At 39.2% G+C, this 16,322-nt stretch overlaps 1 protein-coding gene across 1 annotated transcript in view; it reads left to right on the top strand.

The window, feature by feature from the left end:
• PRKDC (protein kinase, DNA-activated, catalytic subunit) overlaps positions 1-16,322 on the top strand; it is a 144,042-nt gene that overhangs the window by 102,638 nt on the left and 25,082 nt on the right. The window contains exons 49-57 of the mRNA XM_075213494.1: positions 75-186; positions 308-494; positions 766-940; positions 2,063-2,241; positions 4,361-4,541; positions 5,112-5,272; positions 7,479-7,690; positions 11,698-11,785; positions 15,601-15,744. Of these exons, the coding sequence (XP_075069595.1) occupies positions 75-186; positions 308-494; positions 766-940; positions 2,063-2,241; positions 4,361-4,541; positions 5,112-5,272; positions 7,479-7,690; positions 11,698-11,785; positions 15,601-15,744 (1,439 nt within the window). The remainder of the gene's footprint in view (positions 1-74; positions 187-307; positions 495-765; positions 941-2,062; positions 2,242-4,360; positions 4,542-5,111; positions 5,273-7,478; positions 7,691-11,697; positions 11,786-15,600; positions 15,745-16,322) is intronic.

Below are 16,322 nucleotides of genomic sequence, written 5' to 3'. Positions count from 1 at the left end.
GCTGTATACCTTTATATCTACAATTATTAATGTTTTATTTTAATATGTTTTTACGTTCTATTTACTGGTTATAGGTAATTTATCATCTTTGCCCTCCCTGAAAAGACTCTTCCACCTTTGGATGAGTAGATATCCAGATGATAAAATGGACCCCATGAACATCTGGGATGACATCATTACTAATAGGTATAAATGTTTGTTGTTTTCGAACATATGAGTAAATTGGTGACGTTTTGTGCAGATGTTCCCATGTGACCCCTGTATTTGCTTTTTACTCTGAATAACCACAGTGTTTTCATTGATTAAGATGCTTCTTCCTTGACAAAATACAAGAAAAGCTGCCCATGCATCTAGTTGATGAAAGCATGGAAATAGACAGTGGTGCAGATGACTTTGAGGTGAAGGAAGTGGACAAGCAGGACGATGTTAACTTTCTCATCAGAAAATGCAAATTTATCATGAAAATGAAGATGGTTGACAGTGCCAGAAAACAGGTAGTTGCATGACCTGATTCAGAAATAATAATCATGTTAGTTTAATCACAGAATCCGCAGTGCCGTACAATCAACAGTGTTTTTTTTTTTCTGTGAATATTATACTTTTTTCCTGTATTTGAATACCTTATCTAGTCCATTATTGGTTCCTGCCCCTGTCTCCCAGCCTCTCTCTGTTCAATACACACTTCCACACCATATAAATTCCCCTTTATGTGCAGATTCTATTTACAAATAATAAACTGTGTGCAACTCATTTTATTATTTGTAGAGTAACTTCTCTGTTGCTATGAAACTGCTTAAAGAACTCCACGGCGAATCTAAAAGCAATGAAGACTGGTTGATGAAATGGACTCACAGCTATTGTCGTTACAGCCACAGTCGCAGCCAGGTCCAAAGCTGTCCGGAACAAATATTGACTGTATTAAAAACAATCTCATTACTAGGTAACAACTAATCTGAATTAAACTGTCTTTCTATTCATACAGAAAGTGGGTATGGTTTTTTTGGCGTGTTTTAGAGAGCATAATGTATATGTGTATCAAAACAGTAGGCACGTGCATTTTCTGACACATGTTTGAGGTTTCATCATGGAATCGTGACATCCTTATTCAAATCACATTCTGAGCAGTATTCACGAAAGACAGCCAAACAATTTACTGACAGGCTTGAGGCACAAAGAGCCTTATCCAATGTCTGTGGTCTTTAAAGGTTTAGTCCACATTTATGTAAACCCATTAATCTCCCTGGCCACTTGAAATGTTAAAGCTATCTGTATAAGAAATTACAGGGTATGCTCTCTCCTTTAATAGACTATTGTATTCCACTGACGCCCAGCATAGTTAGACAGGGTAATAGGTTGCAGATAACTGCAGTGACAACTGCAATTCTCTTTCTTCCACTTTGAGAGACACTGTTACAATTTGGGTATAGAGGGCTTGTGTTTGAGTAATAGACACTTACTTTGAATTTTTGAAAACCGTTTTAATGGAAGCTCCTCCCCTTATATACCCTTAACCAATGGCTTTTCAGTTTTAAGTGCCCGTGGAGTAAGGCACCTATCTTTGTGCTGCTTGAGCAGTGTGTCATTTTTTTCTTTTAACTAAACATTTTATTTTGTAAACATCCTTTAAATTATGGATGGAATAATTTCATTTTCGGGGTAATGACTAATGGCTACATAACAATAAAATGGACTGATGTAAAGACTGTTAGGTAAAGCGTGAAGGAACCTAATGATGTGGAAAAACATTTTTTTTGCTTTGACGGTTCAGTAGATTACCGATATTGATCCGTGTGCAGTTGCCTTCCGTCTGTACCAACAGGTACCAGTGTAAGTTGAAAATGTTTGACCATTGTTCTCCAGTGTTAAATGGGCAAATCTTGGACTGAACAGCATTATTGGCCCTTGTGTGCCCGTGAGAGGGGCATAGATAAAATATAGAGAATGGGATTTTCAATATCTGTAAAAAAACTGTTTTGCTTTGTTCACATTAGCAAATTATATAACATTTTAGTTAAACTCATTGCCTGTTGAAAATGCTAATATGTGTTTTTAAATTTACCAGATGACAGCAAACCTGAATATTTAAACAGATATCCTCGGGCATTCAGATATCACAACATGTTACTGGGGGCCACTTACAGAATCATGGGTGATGCAATCTGTAAGGAGTCAGACAGCCTGGAGAGAATTGAGGAATCAAAGGCTAGAAAAGTCATACAGCTTGCGGAGTCTGCAGAAAATGTAAGCATTTTTCATAAACAGAACACATTCTTTTCACATATTCTTTATTTTTAAAGTTTTAATTCAAAAGGGAAAAATAGAATTTTTAAAAAAGTGGGACACAATTGTGAATCCTCTTTACATCAAGACACAATAAGAATGACATGTATGAAAAAGGGGGTATATGCCTTAAATGAACTGATTGACATATAAGTATTCAAAACTTAGGCATCATGGAACAGAGAGGCTTCATTTTCAAATCATTATGAATTATCAAGTTGTTCACTACAGAACAGAACTAGAAAAACACATTTAAAACATGCTTAAATGGCAGTAGTTATGTACTGCCTCCATATGCATAGAATACCTGTACCACTTGTGCATGATGATGGTTTTTCCAGGCAACAGCAGTTGCTCTGAATACTTGGGTACTAATATCTTGGCAAAAATGAAGTAGTAACTGCATTCACTGCTGGCGTAGCACTCTATTATTGACCAGTAGAGGATAGAGAGGGTGGAGCTTTCCATTGATGTTTTATTTAAAGTGCCAGAGGTCCTAACACCATATCTATCCCATTGTACTCCAGTGTCCCCTATAGGGGGAGATGATTGCACGTTTTAAAGGGAAATACCTGTGGTGAAGGAAAGGTTGAATAATGTAGTCATGGCAGGGACAAGTATGCAGTAGGTCAGAAGAGCAATGCTAGATCAAGTGGACAGATAGTGGAATGATGAAAGCAAATTCATTGTCCGTTACTACTGAAAGAGCAAAGAATGAAGTTGTAGGTAAGTGCATGGTTATGATGTATGTGGGATACCTGGCGCAATGCAATGAAATACTAGTTTAAATAAAAATAAATGTTTGCCCCCAGTGGATTGCGAGAAAAGAATTTGTTGTGAGTACCAAAAATCCCACTTTCTGTACTCTCATTTTCCTCAAAAGTACTGGAGAGCCTTGTTTACAGCAGACTAATCCTTTTCTCACATCTAGCTCCCTGCTACAACATCTTCATTCTAGTTTTTGACCAACCCACACCACCGAATATACACTCAAAAAAGTAACAAACAACCACCTTACAGCAAAATCAGATGATGATTCTTCCCTCCTATTCCTCCTGAATCTCATGTTCAATTGACACTGTTCATCACCCTCTACAGGAAAGCCTCCATTCTCTTGGCATTTGTGATATTGCTCTCTCCTGGTTGTTGTCATACTTGTCCAACCAATCATTCATGGTTTGCTTCAATGAAACCTCATCTTCCTCCACCTGTTGTAGTACTCAAAGATTCGGTCTTTAGCCCACTACTGTTCTCACCACCTTTCTAGGTAGACAGGTGTTCACATATGGGTGTCGGCATAACATGTATGTTGACACCCAGATTTGCCTCTCCAACCGAATGGTAAAGCCCTTTTTATTAGCCAACATTTCAATTTGTCTTTCAGCTATCTTCTCATGAATGTCTCAAAGGTATTTAAAGTCAACCATAACAAAATTGAAACTGACTATTCTCTACATCATCTTTCAAACGTTTCTCTGATAACCTTTAAACAGTCAACCATCACTTTACCTACTTTCTATGTTTGCAGCCTAGGTGTCATTCTCCTCTTCACATTCGAGCTTCAAGTCAACCTCGTCAATTTGCACAACATCTACAAAACATATTTTCATTATAAATTATGTAACCAAGCTCCTTATCCACACCCTCATAATTTCCCCACATGACTATTGTTACCACCTTCTATCTAGCCTGTCAATGACAAGAATGTCCCCCTTACATTCAATAATGAATTTTGCATCAAAATTTATCTACACATTCCATCCTTCCTTATCTACTGCCCCTTATATATATTATCCCCTGGCAGATTATGAAAGTTCTTAGTATAATAGACAACAAACTGCTCCGATTTGTATATTTGGCAATAGAATGATATTTGCTTTGTACATACAAAGGATACCATCACTGGTCGCAATACTGGACCCTACCTTGTCTGAAACAGTCTCTGAATAGGTTTGTGTCTGAGAATGTTAAAGTGGCGTCTTAGTGAAATTGTAAAGTGCCTAAGATTCTACTGCCAGTGTTCTCTCAGTGCTTATCTACTATTTACAGTCATTTCCATTATTGTTATGCTCGACTGCAGGTGGCTGCAGGACTATATAGGAAATCAATGCATTACTTGACATCTGCTGTCAGAAAAGCAGCAGAAGAACAACAGTCCCGCTCTGCAGACTGGACTGACAACAAAGGAGTCATTAAAGCTTACATGACTTTGGTGGATTTTTGTGACACCCATCTCCGGAAAGTGGAAGACAAATCAGCAGGTACTGATATAAGTGGTGGTTTTAATTGTATTTTGTGATTTACTACTTCTCTTGATTATTACTTACTTATTGAAAATTAAATATTTTAAGATGTTTTATTTTTCTGGGATTGTTTTTTTCCTAGCATAATACAATTCAGAATTTGAGTTGCATTTTTTTTTCTTGCTTATTCTCTGCTGATTTGCCTAGTTACTACGTAGTGTTTATTTCCATCTGTTCATACCCCTTCGCATCTAAATACATTTCAACTACATTTCTTACACCTCCCCCAAATACATTTATGTCCTCTTTTTCCCTTTCTTCTCCTTTTGACCTACCTGTTATCACATGTATCAACACTAACATCATATTTGCTCCCTTTTTAGTTTTATTCTTTTTTATCTTTAATCAAAGGGCTCATCTTATTGGGCTGGGAAATGTGCTCCTGTGACTTCACTTTAGTTTGCTGATACATAGTGTAATGCAGGCTATTTTGTGTGCTTTCTGTACAAATAGCACATTGCATATGATGTACCTTTATCAAAATTTGGTAATTAAATCAATTCCTCAATTGTTTTCTCCTGTTAATAGTGTTGGATGTTCAGGACTGTAAAATATTTCCTGAAATCGTTGTGGATAACATGATCAAAGCATTGAAGCTTGGGTCTAAGGATGCACAGCTAAAATTTCCAAGACTACTTCAAATAGTTGAACTGTACCCATCTGAAACTTTGGACTTAATGGCTAGAGAGGTGAGTCAGATTTCGAATGTCCAAAGTATGGGATAACCAGGGCCGGTGCTAGGGTCCACGGCGCCCTAGGCATTTTTAAAAAAGCGGCGCCCCCCGCCCCGCAAAAATCGCCGCCCTCCTCCCTTCTCTCCTTACCTTGTCTCACCACCGCCGCCTCTCTGCTCCGTCTCCTCCCCTCCACTCACTGACACTAGTAAGTGGAGGGGAGGAGACGGAGCAGAGAGGCGGCGGTGGTGACAAAATAGCCTCTCCCCCCCTCCCCGTGCATCTGAATGCCGTGCGGCGGCCGTGACAGGTATGGTCATCGGTCGCCGCACAGTTTTAAAGTCTTTTAGAATTCTGTGGCGCCCTCCAGAGCCCGGCGCCCTAGGCAAGTGACTAACCTTGCCTAATGGGAGCGCCGGGCCTGGGGATAACATATTAAAGTTGATTTGAAAATGTATATTCTGGTGAACTGGATTCTATATTAAATATAATTGTTTTTGAAATTAGGAATTTTTTATTTAAATTGCCCCATGATATAACCTGCTGCTAAGGTGATATATTTTAAAAGGGTTTCTTTCTCCTATAAGTGTTAATGTACTATGGTACGTTTTTAAAGAATGTTTTTATCCTTTTTTATTTTATTTATTTATTTTATAAGCCCAACCCTTAACCTATATAAACAATTAAGTGGGGGTTCTCTCACTGGGTCCACCATCAGCATAGAGTCTTCCTGGCAGCAACAAGCTCTGATACCTAGTCAACCAGTACCTTTGCTGGTCAGCTGCAGGAAAAATGTTTGTGTGCTTGAAGAGAATGAAATTAAATGCACTTTCTTGAGATGACTCTCCGCTTCTGAAAGAATGGCCATGCTCTTGTCCAAGCAGTAGTGGTTTGTAATTTAGAGCAAGTGTGTGGGTCCTGTCTTCCTCTGCGGCAGAGACATCGGTAGAGACCTCCACTACTGTTATAAATTGACAAAGTGAATTGGGTTTAGAAATAAAGTTCATAGTAATGAGGAAATTCCCTTTTAGGAATTTGAAATTAACTGATTCATTGCATAGAAGCTGCTTAAAATAAAGAATGGTTTTATAATCATTGTTGTGTTTTGTGACTTGTTGATGCATGAAAAAAAGTCAGTGAGGATGACTGGTTGATAAAGAGCACATTATTATTACATAATAACTCCATTAGGAGATTGTACAGAGGTGTGAAATGAAAAGGTTAAACATAAATTGTTTTGTATTCTAAACATTTTACAGGTTTCTAGGTTGTGATTCTGCAGATTACATAGGATGGCAACATTAGTAGATAAAGTGCATCCGGAAAGTATTCACAGCGCTTCACTTTTTCCACATTTTTTTATGTTACAGCCTTATTCCAAATTAGAATAAATTCATTTTTTCCCCTCAAAATTCTACACACAATACCCCATAATGACAACGTGAAAATTTGTTTTTGAGATTTTTGCAAAGTTGTTAAAAATAAGAAATCACATGCACATAAGTATTCACAGCCTTTGCTCTATACTTTGCTGATGCACCTTTGGCAGCAATTACAGCCTCAAGTCTTTTTGAATATGATCTCACAAGCTTGGCACACCTATCTTTGGGCAGTTTCGCCCATTCCTCTTTGTAGCACCTTTCAAACTCCATCAGGTTAGATGGGAAGCGTCGGTGCACAGCCATTTTCAGATCTCTCCAGAGATGTTGAATCGGATTCAAGTCTGGCTCTGGCTGGGCCACTCAAGGACATTCACAGAGTTGTCCTGAAGACACTCCTTTGATATCTTGGCTGTGTGCTTAGGATCGTTGCCCTGCTGAAAGATGAACCGTCGCCCCAAAAAATGAATTTATTCCATTTTGGAATAAGGCTGTAACATAACAAAATGTGGAAAAAGTGAAGTGCTGTGAATACTTTCCGGATGCACTGTATGTGCAAACCAATACTACTTTGTTCTATTGTGAGCGAACCTCACTACCATGTAATGTATGTATAATTGTCATGGGCCATTGGAACCCCTGTCTCTAAGGACCTCTAAAACATAAATGTCTATCTTTTTATTGCATCAATACCGGTAATATTTTCTCTGAGTTAATCTTCTTGATACGCAAGTACAAGCTCCCTTTCTTTCACTCAAATCTTTCAATAATCTGAAACAATTATGATTCTGTCTTCCTTCTTTGGGGTAATTGGTATACCCATAGATATTTTGTTTTTCCAGGCTAGTTCTGTTCCATGCTGGCATTTTATTGGCTGGATCAGTCAGATGATGGCACTGCTTGATAAAAAGGAATCCCTGGCAGTGCAGTTCATTATAGAAGAGATTGCTGACCATTACCCTCAGGCTCTTGTGTATCCTTTTATGATCAGTGGGAAGAACTATAACTTTCAAGATACAGTTCATGGACACAAAAATAAAGTGTTTGTGGAAAGGTAAGCAAATGCATTTCCTCAAGTTCTGCTATACTCTTCTGTACTTTGGAACTGTAACTTTGGAAAATTAACTTTGTTAATTTTAAATACCAGTAGACCTGGTATGTGATTAATGTTCTTGAAGTTATTGCTAAATGAATAAGCAAGTGCATGTCCGTAAACATATGGTGTTTATACTGTACATATTACTTGTAGTTTAATGTTACTGTCTCCCTAGTGTATATCAGTGGTATCATCTCGTTCACTTTGGTCACCTATGCATGTGACGAAATTGGACATAAATCAGCCCTTGTATGACTGGCTTCATTTCTTCATGGCTCAAGTTATACAGTGTTAACCACTTCAAAGTCAAGACTTACTAAATAAGAAATTTCATTTAGTAATTCACAGCGGCATTCTTACTCATAAATTCACCCTACTACTTCACCATACTTCCTCCTTTCTTTTTGTTTTCTTTTTCTAAATCAAATTTTTTATTGAATTTTTTCCAAACAAAACAGAAATAAAAAAAATCAAATAACAGATATAGTTCCATTGTATATCGTATTCCACACTTAATGAGTATAACAAGTAAATCACCTCTAGATGTTAAACCTTGTATTAATATCAAAGTAGATTTGAAATGTGATGTGTTATCTATCCTGGGTACCTTCAGCCCTGGAGGGAAGATGTAAAAAAAAACATGAATGACAATAAGTCAAGTGTCTTAGTATAGCTTAGTCTTATAGAACATATATATGGTTATGGATTTAGTAATAGGGGCAGGATGAGGGAGGGGGTGCTGGGAGCACTTAACCCAGATCAAAGTTGGCGGAGAAAGATTGCACCGAATATTTTGAATTTTCCCATCTGGACCACACTTCAAAGTATTTCGGCATGGTATTTTGTGAATGATACATGAATCTCTCATGCCCTACAGCCTCATTGACCAGGGCCACCCAGCTAGTAAATTGAGGTTGCTCTTGGGCCATCCACGTTCTAGCAGTAATTACTTTGGCCAGGGCAAGAAGATTGAGAACATATTTGGTAGCGCATCTATTTAGCAAAATATTCATTCCTAGACCAAAGATACATGTCCTGGAGGACAGCAATGGGATCTGGATACCTGTATTTTTTATACCCTTTACTACTTGCAACCAAAATTCCCCAACGATAGGGCAGCTCCATAGTGAGTGCCAGAAGGTAGCATCAGTATCTCCGCATTTTGTGCAGTTAGCATCCGATCTAGCACCCATCCGAAGCAGCTTGCATGGAGAGTAATATACTCTATGTAGAATATACAGTTGAACTTGTCTGTATCAGGTACAAGAGGTATATGGCTATCATTTTAGACACACAGGCAATATTGTGTGCACAATGGTTAGGTGCACACAGCTCTCCTTTCATGAGCAGAGAATTGTGAAGCAAGACAAACCTCCCAGCTGTCCTCGCAGTCGGACCAAATGCTGACTAAACAGGACAGTCCCCTGAAATGCGGGACTGTCCCACCAGATTCAGGACAGTTGGCAAACTGTCCTGCTCTCTCATATCTGTACTTGCTGTTTTCACTACCTGCATCTGGTGAGATCTTAAGCATAGTTGATGTTTGTCTGTATACTGGAATGTTGGCTCTCTATTTGGAAGTAGACAGGTATATAAAATTTAGAAAGCCCCAATAAGCCCGATCAGTAAATTATTAGCAACAACGTTTAACAAGCCTCTCTTCCTGCAATTTTCCCCAACTTTAAATAAATAGTTCTATTACTAAATGTGCTAAAATTAAATTAATAGCATAGACATATAATAAGAGGAATTTTATAATTAATAATTAATCAGTTTCGGAACTTACATAACCCTACTTTAAGGTGGACTTTATCCACCTGGTAATGGTTTGTTTTGTAGCCAGCCAGCCCCTCTCGTGAGCCTCGTAAAAAAACGAAAAGAATCAGTCCACCGCACAGCGAACGTCCTATCCACGTAAAACCGTAGAGCACAGACAATATCCAATAGTGCTTAGGAGCACTGGTCCGAAGAGGCAGCCGCATCCTGGATGACGGGGACCAGAATCTCCTTATTGAGGTGAAATCCGGAAACCACCTTGGGCTGGAAGGAGGGAACCGTGCGTAACACAGCCTTTTCATTGTGGAAGACTAGATAAGGAGAATGGCAAGAAAGTGCACCAAGTACCGAAACTTTCCTTGCAGAAGCGACTGCTATGAGAAAGACCATCTTTCAAGTCAGGAACCTGTGCTCAGTTGACTCCAACGGCTCAAAAATTGAAGTCAGAAGGACTGCAAGAACCAAGGTCTGGTCCCTATGTGCCATGATGGCATACAAGGGGGCTGTATATGCAGAACTCTCCAGAGGAAGGTCTGAGGTTCCGGAAAAAACCCGCCATCCTCTTCAGGAAATATATTGAATTAGCTGGTACCTGCACCTTTAAGGAGCCAAGGCCTGCATCGAATGCTTATAACTGGGAGAGTTGAAAAGCCGCAATATGACAGGTCCTGAGCTCGCACCAACAAACATAGGATCATCACACCCTATGGTAATTGCGGGTGGAGATGGTTTTCTGGCCTTCAACATGCTATCTACTACCCTGGAGGTCAAGCCCCTGGACCAGCCAGAGGCTGCTTCAACAGCCATGTCTTGTTTTTTCAACTCATCCCTCAGATGCTTGATCAGATTGAGATCTGGGGAATTTGGGGGCCAAGTCAACACCTTGAACTCATGTTTTTCAAACCATTACTGAACAATTTTTGCAGTGTGGCAGGGTGCATTATTCTGCTGAAAAAGGCCACCGTCATCAGGGATTACCATTGCCATGAATGGGTGTGCTTGGTCTGCAACAATGTTTAAGTAGGTAATAGGTGTCAAAGTAACATCCAGATGAATGCCAGGATTCAAGGTTCCCCCAGCAGCATCACACTGCCTCCACAGTTTTGCCTTCTTCCCATAGTGCATCCTGGTTCCATCTCTTCCCCAGGTAAATGGCGCACACTCACCCGGCTGTCCATGTGATGTAAACGGAAATATTTATTAGACCAGGCCACCTTCTTCCATTGCTCCATGGTCCAGTTCTGGCTCTCACATGCCCATTGTAGGTGCTTTCGGCAGGTGTCAGCATGAGCACTCTGACTGATCTGTGGCTAAGTAGCCCCATATGCAGCAAGCAGTGATACACTTTTTCAGCAACTTGTGCTACAATACCTCTTCTGTGGGATTGGACCAGGTAGGCTAGTCTTCACTCCCCACAGGTGCCCATGACCCAGTCGTCTAGTATCACAATTTGGTCCAACATTGTCAGCGTCTTTGTCCCACCATCCACCCATTAACAGATAAAAATATCCCCAAAATACTGCTTAGCTAGAGGGTATATCTGAAACTGGATTAAAAACAAAGAACTGCAGCTGCAGTAATTTTGTTTGCACAGAAGCAGCAACAGTGTGTCCTGGGCAGTTTTAACTACTCGGGACACACTGTATCAGGCAAATTTCTGTCACTGTCATAAAAGTAGTCATTCTGTTAGGTAAGAACACAGCTCTATAGCAGTTGGACACTATAGGGTGAATTAAAGAAATCATTGTTAGCGGAACATATTATTTAACCCAATGCAACCATAGATGTTCATACTGATTACACTAGGCTGCTAAAAGCAACTAAGCTGTTCCACATGTGTGCCAGTACTTAGGAAGTAGCATTGGACAAAACAGAATGGGAAAGCGTTTACACATTGCTTTCAGTATCTGAATTTCCATTCTCTGTTATCTTACGTCTTTTGTTGGAGCAGAGATTAGTACAGTTTAGAAAATTATTGCTACAATCTGATTACTTTTCCTTTTTTAGAAGGTGTGATAAACTTACCCAGAGGCTTTCTATGTCAGGGAAAATTGCTGTAATTATTAGAGCACAATTTACTTGGAAGGATTTGCATTGAGTGTATAATTAGTTTCTCATTCTAATAGTGTATATCTGTGTATACTTTTGTGCAAATTCTACATCTATTTGTTTTATTTTTGTCATTTTAGAATTCAGAGTAAATTGGATAAAAACTGGTTCATTCAAGATTTTATTCGAGCCTTGGAGCAGTTGTCCAATCCTGCATTGATGTTACAGGTAAAATTAGTGAGGCCTTTTTGGCATTCTCCTCTTATTGTAACACATATGCCACTTCTAAAACATTGCACTTTATATAGTTAGTGTGTTGCTTTGGCTGTGTATAATGTTACTGTGGTTTTATGGAACAAAGTCCATGCAAGAAACTATTGTCTATAAAAGGTATCAAGAATAATAATTTTGTACAAAATTACAGGCTAATTTTTTTTTTTGGGTCCGTAAGTAAAGGGAACAAATAATTTTTTAGATATATATGTGAACAGAGAATAACAAAAGGCAAAAAATAAGAATAAAGACTGAGGGAGAAAGTCTTGTGGAGATAGAGAATGGTATAGCAGATCTTCTAAATGTTATGGCTAACGACCACTATCAAGAGCTTGTAGCACAGGATGTAGAGGTCTTCTCCTATAGCAGCTGCCTTTCTCGTAGAGCTTGTTGCACTCCCATGTACTCAGGTGCCCCCAGGTCTTACACTCAGCGTAGTACAAGCTTATGAATGTAGAGCAACACGGGATAGTGGGTGATGACAAGCGAAGCAGGTAACGTGGTGAGGTACAGGCAAAAGGTCAGGGCTGGCAGCAATCAAAGGGAGTCCAGATAACAAAGCAGAGGTCAGGGCAGTAAGCAAACAATCTAAAATCCAGAAAAGCAAGCAGCGGGTCATACACAGAGAATAAATCCAAAGATTTCAGTAAAACAGACAGGAGCAGGCAAGCTAACAGAAAACTGGACGCTATAACCGGCAGCAGCCAATCACAGCTGGGAAGCCACAGCCTAAGATAATTGCCCCAGTAGGCTGATAATAAATTTCCCCCTACTATGCACGTGCCCGGCTAATTTCCCCACCGGGACGCAGGGAACTGACATCTCGGCTTTTCGGCCGCTGCTAGGCTGGAAACAGGAAGTGACGTCCCGGTCGTCTAGGAGACGGGACGCAAGCAGCCAAGGAGAGCGAGTCACAGTGGCTATGGGCACCGCCGCAGATCGCAACACTAAATACATTTTTCTGGTCATTATTTAAATTAGAGCGAGAAGAAAATTAACCTCCGTTAAGTAGCAAGAATATTGGTGCAAAGGAGGTGATTATTCCATTTACAGAGGAGGTGATCCTGACAAATCTCTCAAAACTGAAAGTCACTGGGGTCAGATTGGATACATCCAGAATTAGAAATGGGAGCTGGGTAAACCACTTCTTTTTACAGACCAGTGAGACTGAAATACATAGTGGGGAAATTAATGGAAACACTGCAAAAAGAATTGTAGAATATCTCAAATCAAGCAATTTACAAGATCTGAAGCAGCATGAATTTACTGGGGTGGGAGTGGAGAGATCATATCAAATATGTCAGATTTATTTATTTTTGACTGGTTGGATAAGGCCATATATTTAGCTGATGTCAAAAAAAGGGAAATGCATTTTTCAGACACTCTACCACTTTAGGCAGTGTTGTAAGATTTGATTCACGATTTAATTGGGGAATGAGCCTCCTGGGATAGTGAGTATTGCAAGCAGATCATCTGTGAAAAGGGCAAGCTTATATTCATGGTCTTTTATTCTAAATCCTGTTATATCTGGGTTCACCCTAATTGACCGTGCAAGGGCTTCCATATCGTGGATAAAGGTTACGGTGAAAGGGGACATCCCTGTCTGGTGCTGTTTCTAATGTTAAATGGGGCAGAGAGCGATCCATTTATTTTGATTCTAGCTGATGGTAATTTATATAAGTATAGGAACCTCTGGAAGTAGGTTGGACCCACTCCCAAGTGTCCCAACAGCCCTAACATAAATCCCAGTGCGCCCTGTTTTTCAGCATCAGTCAAAAGGAGGATTACAAAAGCCAGAATCCAAAATATAATGAATTGGATCTAACACTTTTGTTGTGTTATCTTGAGCCTCGCAGCCAGGTACACATCCCACCCGATCGCTGTACAGTAGTTTTGCTAGCAGGAATTTCACCCTGTTCCCTATGTATTTCACATCGACTTTAAATAGGGAAATTAATAGCTGGGCTACAGGGAGGGTTCCTTCCCCCTCTTTGGGAAAGATGGTAATATGTGCCTCTAAACTTGGTTCGAGAAGTACACCTGGTCTGAGACTGCATTGCATGTCTCCAGTAAGAGCACCACAAGCTTGTCTTTAAATATCTTGAAATTATATATTGTTTATTGTTAAGCCATCAGGCTATGGACTTTTGCCTGTGGGGATGGAAAATATTGCTTTTTCCTCCATAAGTATAAATGACTTCTTTAAGTGGTCCCTGTCCTCTTCTGAAAGTCCTGGGAACTTAATTCTAGCCAAATTTGTATTACTAGGATCCTGCTTATTTGTTTCCTCGAGTTGTGTTGTCTCCCCAGTTAAATTGTATAATTTAGGGTAATAGGAGCAAAAAATTGAGGGAATTTTCCCTTTTTTCATGGTGTGTTTTCTCCTTATCCTTGATGGAATGAACAAAGGCAACAGGTCTTTGAGTCCTAAGGGCCCTGACTAGTATTTTGCATGGATTGTTACCCCAGTGGAAGAACATGCTGCAACACTTTTGGTATGACAGTTTTATTCTGTTTTTGAGTAGTTTATCGAGTTGAGATCTCACCTCTCTACCAGTTCCACCAACATGTCCATAGAGAGAGAGGATTTATGCGTGGCTGCTAATAATGTTAATCTATTGCAGGAAAGCTTCCCATTGGGCCTCTTTTTTGTTTTATAAATAGAATGCCCAGGTCGATACATTTACTGCGTACAACATATTTATGTTTCTCCCAAATGGTGATTTTAAATAGATCTGGGGTATTAATGAGCTCTAAATTTTTATTGTTGGTCGCCTCTAGTTGGGATTTATAGTAGGTGTCCTGTAGCAATGACTCATTCATTCATCTTACATTTCACAAAAAGACATCTCCCCTTCTCCAAAAGCAGTTGTCTAGCAAACAGTATAGCAGCGTATTTTGTCTTTCCATTAAACTGCTACAGAAATAAGCATGAGTAAAGCTTATATATATTTATATTTTATAAAGGCCTTTGGCACGGTTCCACATTGAAGACTGGTCCATAAACTGGAATGCTTGGGATTCAGTGTTGTAGTAAATAGAGTATATTAAGGTAGTACGAGTTCACCAGTGGAGTACCCCAAGGTTCTGTACTTGTACCATCCCTCTGTTATATCTTTATGGTGACAGTAATATTGTTATTAAAGGGAAAGTATGCCTTTTTGCAGATGACCTAAAGACAGAGAGAGAGACAGTGCTTTCGTTGGTCAGAGAAGTATCTAGGGACGTTTAGTCAGATAAACAAATATTTATATATATTTTTAGTGCGGTACAAATGGACCAGTGGATACACCATCACCCTATATAATATGTAGATGGTGGGAAAAACAAACTGTTAAAGAAAAAATACTATAGAATTACCAATATACTTGGTGCAAACCACAATTAAGTGCAAATTATTAATATTAAGAGAATGTAATTATTCATTTAATTAAGTATTATATGATCTCAGGATGCATATATGTGTACATATTGTTGTATTATATATGTAATACTTTAAATGATATAGCCTCAAAGGATCACAGCCATGTACATTTTTTTAAATAAACTATTGTTGGGGGGGGGGCATTTTTTATGTCCATGTTTTCTATATGAATGTTCTTTTGACTTTTAAAGTAAGTGGCTGTTATAGAACATACCCTTGTTGAAGCAACAGAGCAGGGCATTGTAACAATAGTGTGGGGGTTATCATGAGGTTTTTTTCCTCTACAGTATTGTAGGGGACTGCAGTGGTATAACATGGATTGTTTCTGTTCTACTTTTATGTTTAGGACTGGAAGGATGAAATCTGTAATGAATTACTTAAAATTATACCAGATAAAAATAAGATTAAGATGATGTATAAGGAGATGTATGCAAATCTTTTCAATGCAAAAGATCCTTCTTTTGGTTCATTCAGAAAGAGGTTTGCAGAGGTATGTATTTTGCTGGTGCAGTGAAGTATTTTTTATTATAATGTTTATTTCTAACTAGCTACCTTTTGAATAGTAATTGTAAAATAATTCCTATAGTAAAGTCGCTGTCAGGGAAGTTTACATCAGTGACTTAAATCATTTGGTTCATTTCTCCACATATGGTGGTCGTGCCCAAAATTGACAGGCTTCTGGATCCAGATAAGAGGCCTGATTAATTCAATTCTCCTGGTGGATATTCCCCTGGAGCCAAAAATTTTTCTTCTCCCTATGGGGGCTCCCTCGGCATCCCGACATGAGAACAAATTGATTAGACATATTGTTTCGGCAGCTACCTGCCAAATAGCGGCAGACTGGCGTTCGCAATCCCCTCCTTCCATGCAGTCCGTAATCAACAGAATTTGGCAGATTGAACGGATGGAATACATGACCAGTATTATCCTAAACTCCTCCGGAGCCTTCTCCAGGGTTTGGGACCCATGGTTATCCTTCTTCCAGGCATGCCCACCCTTTATTTAACTCCGCTTTAAAACCTCATTCTTCTTGGATCTTTTTCCAACTAACAATGGATCTAGTCACTC

This window comes from Mixophyes fleayi, chromosome 5 (assembly GCF_038048845.1).
Source record: "Mixophyes fleayi isolate aMixFle1 chromosome 5, aMixFle1.hap1, whole genome shotgun sequence".
Classification (NCBI taxonomy): Eukaryota; Metazoa; Chordata; class Amphibia; order Anura; family Limnodynastidae; genus Mixophyes; species Mixophyes fleayi.
The sequence above is the reverse complement of the archived record's forward strand: the minus strand, read 5'-3'. Positions and strand labels throughout refer to the sequence as shown.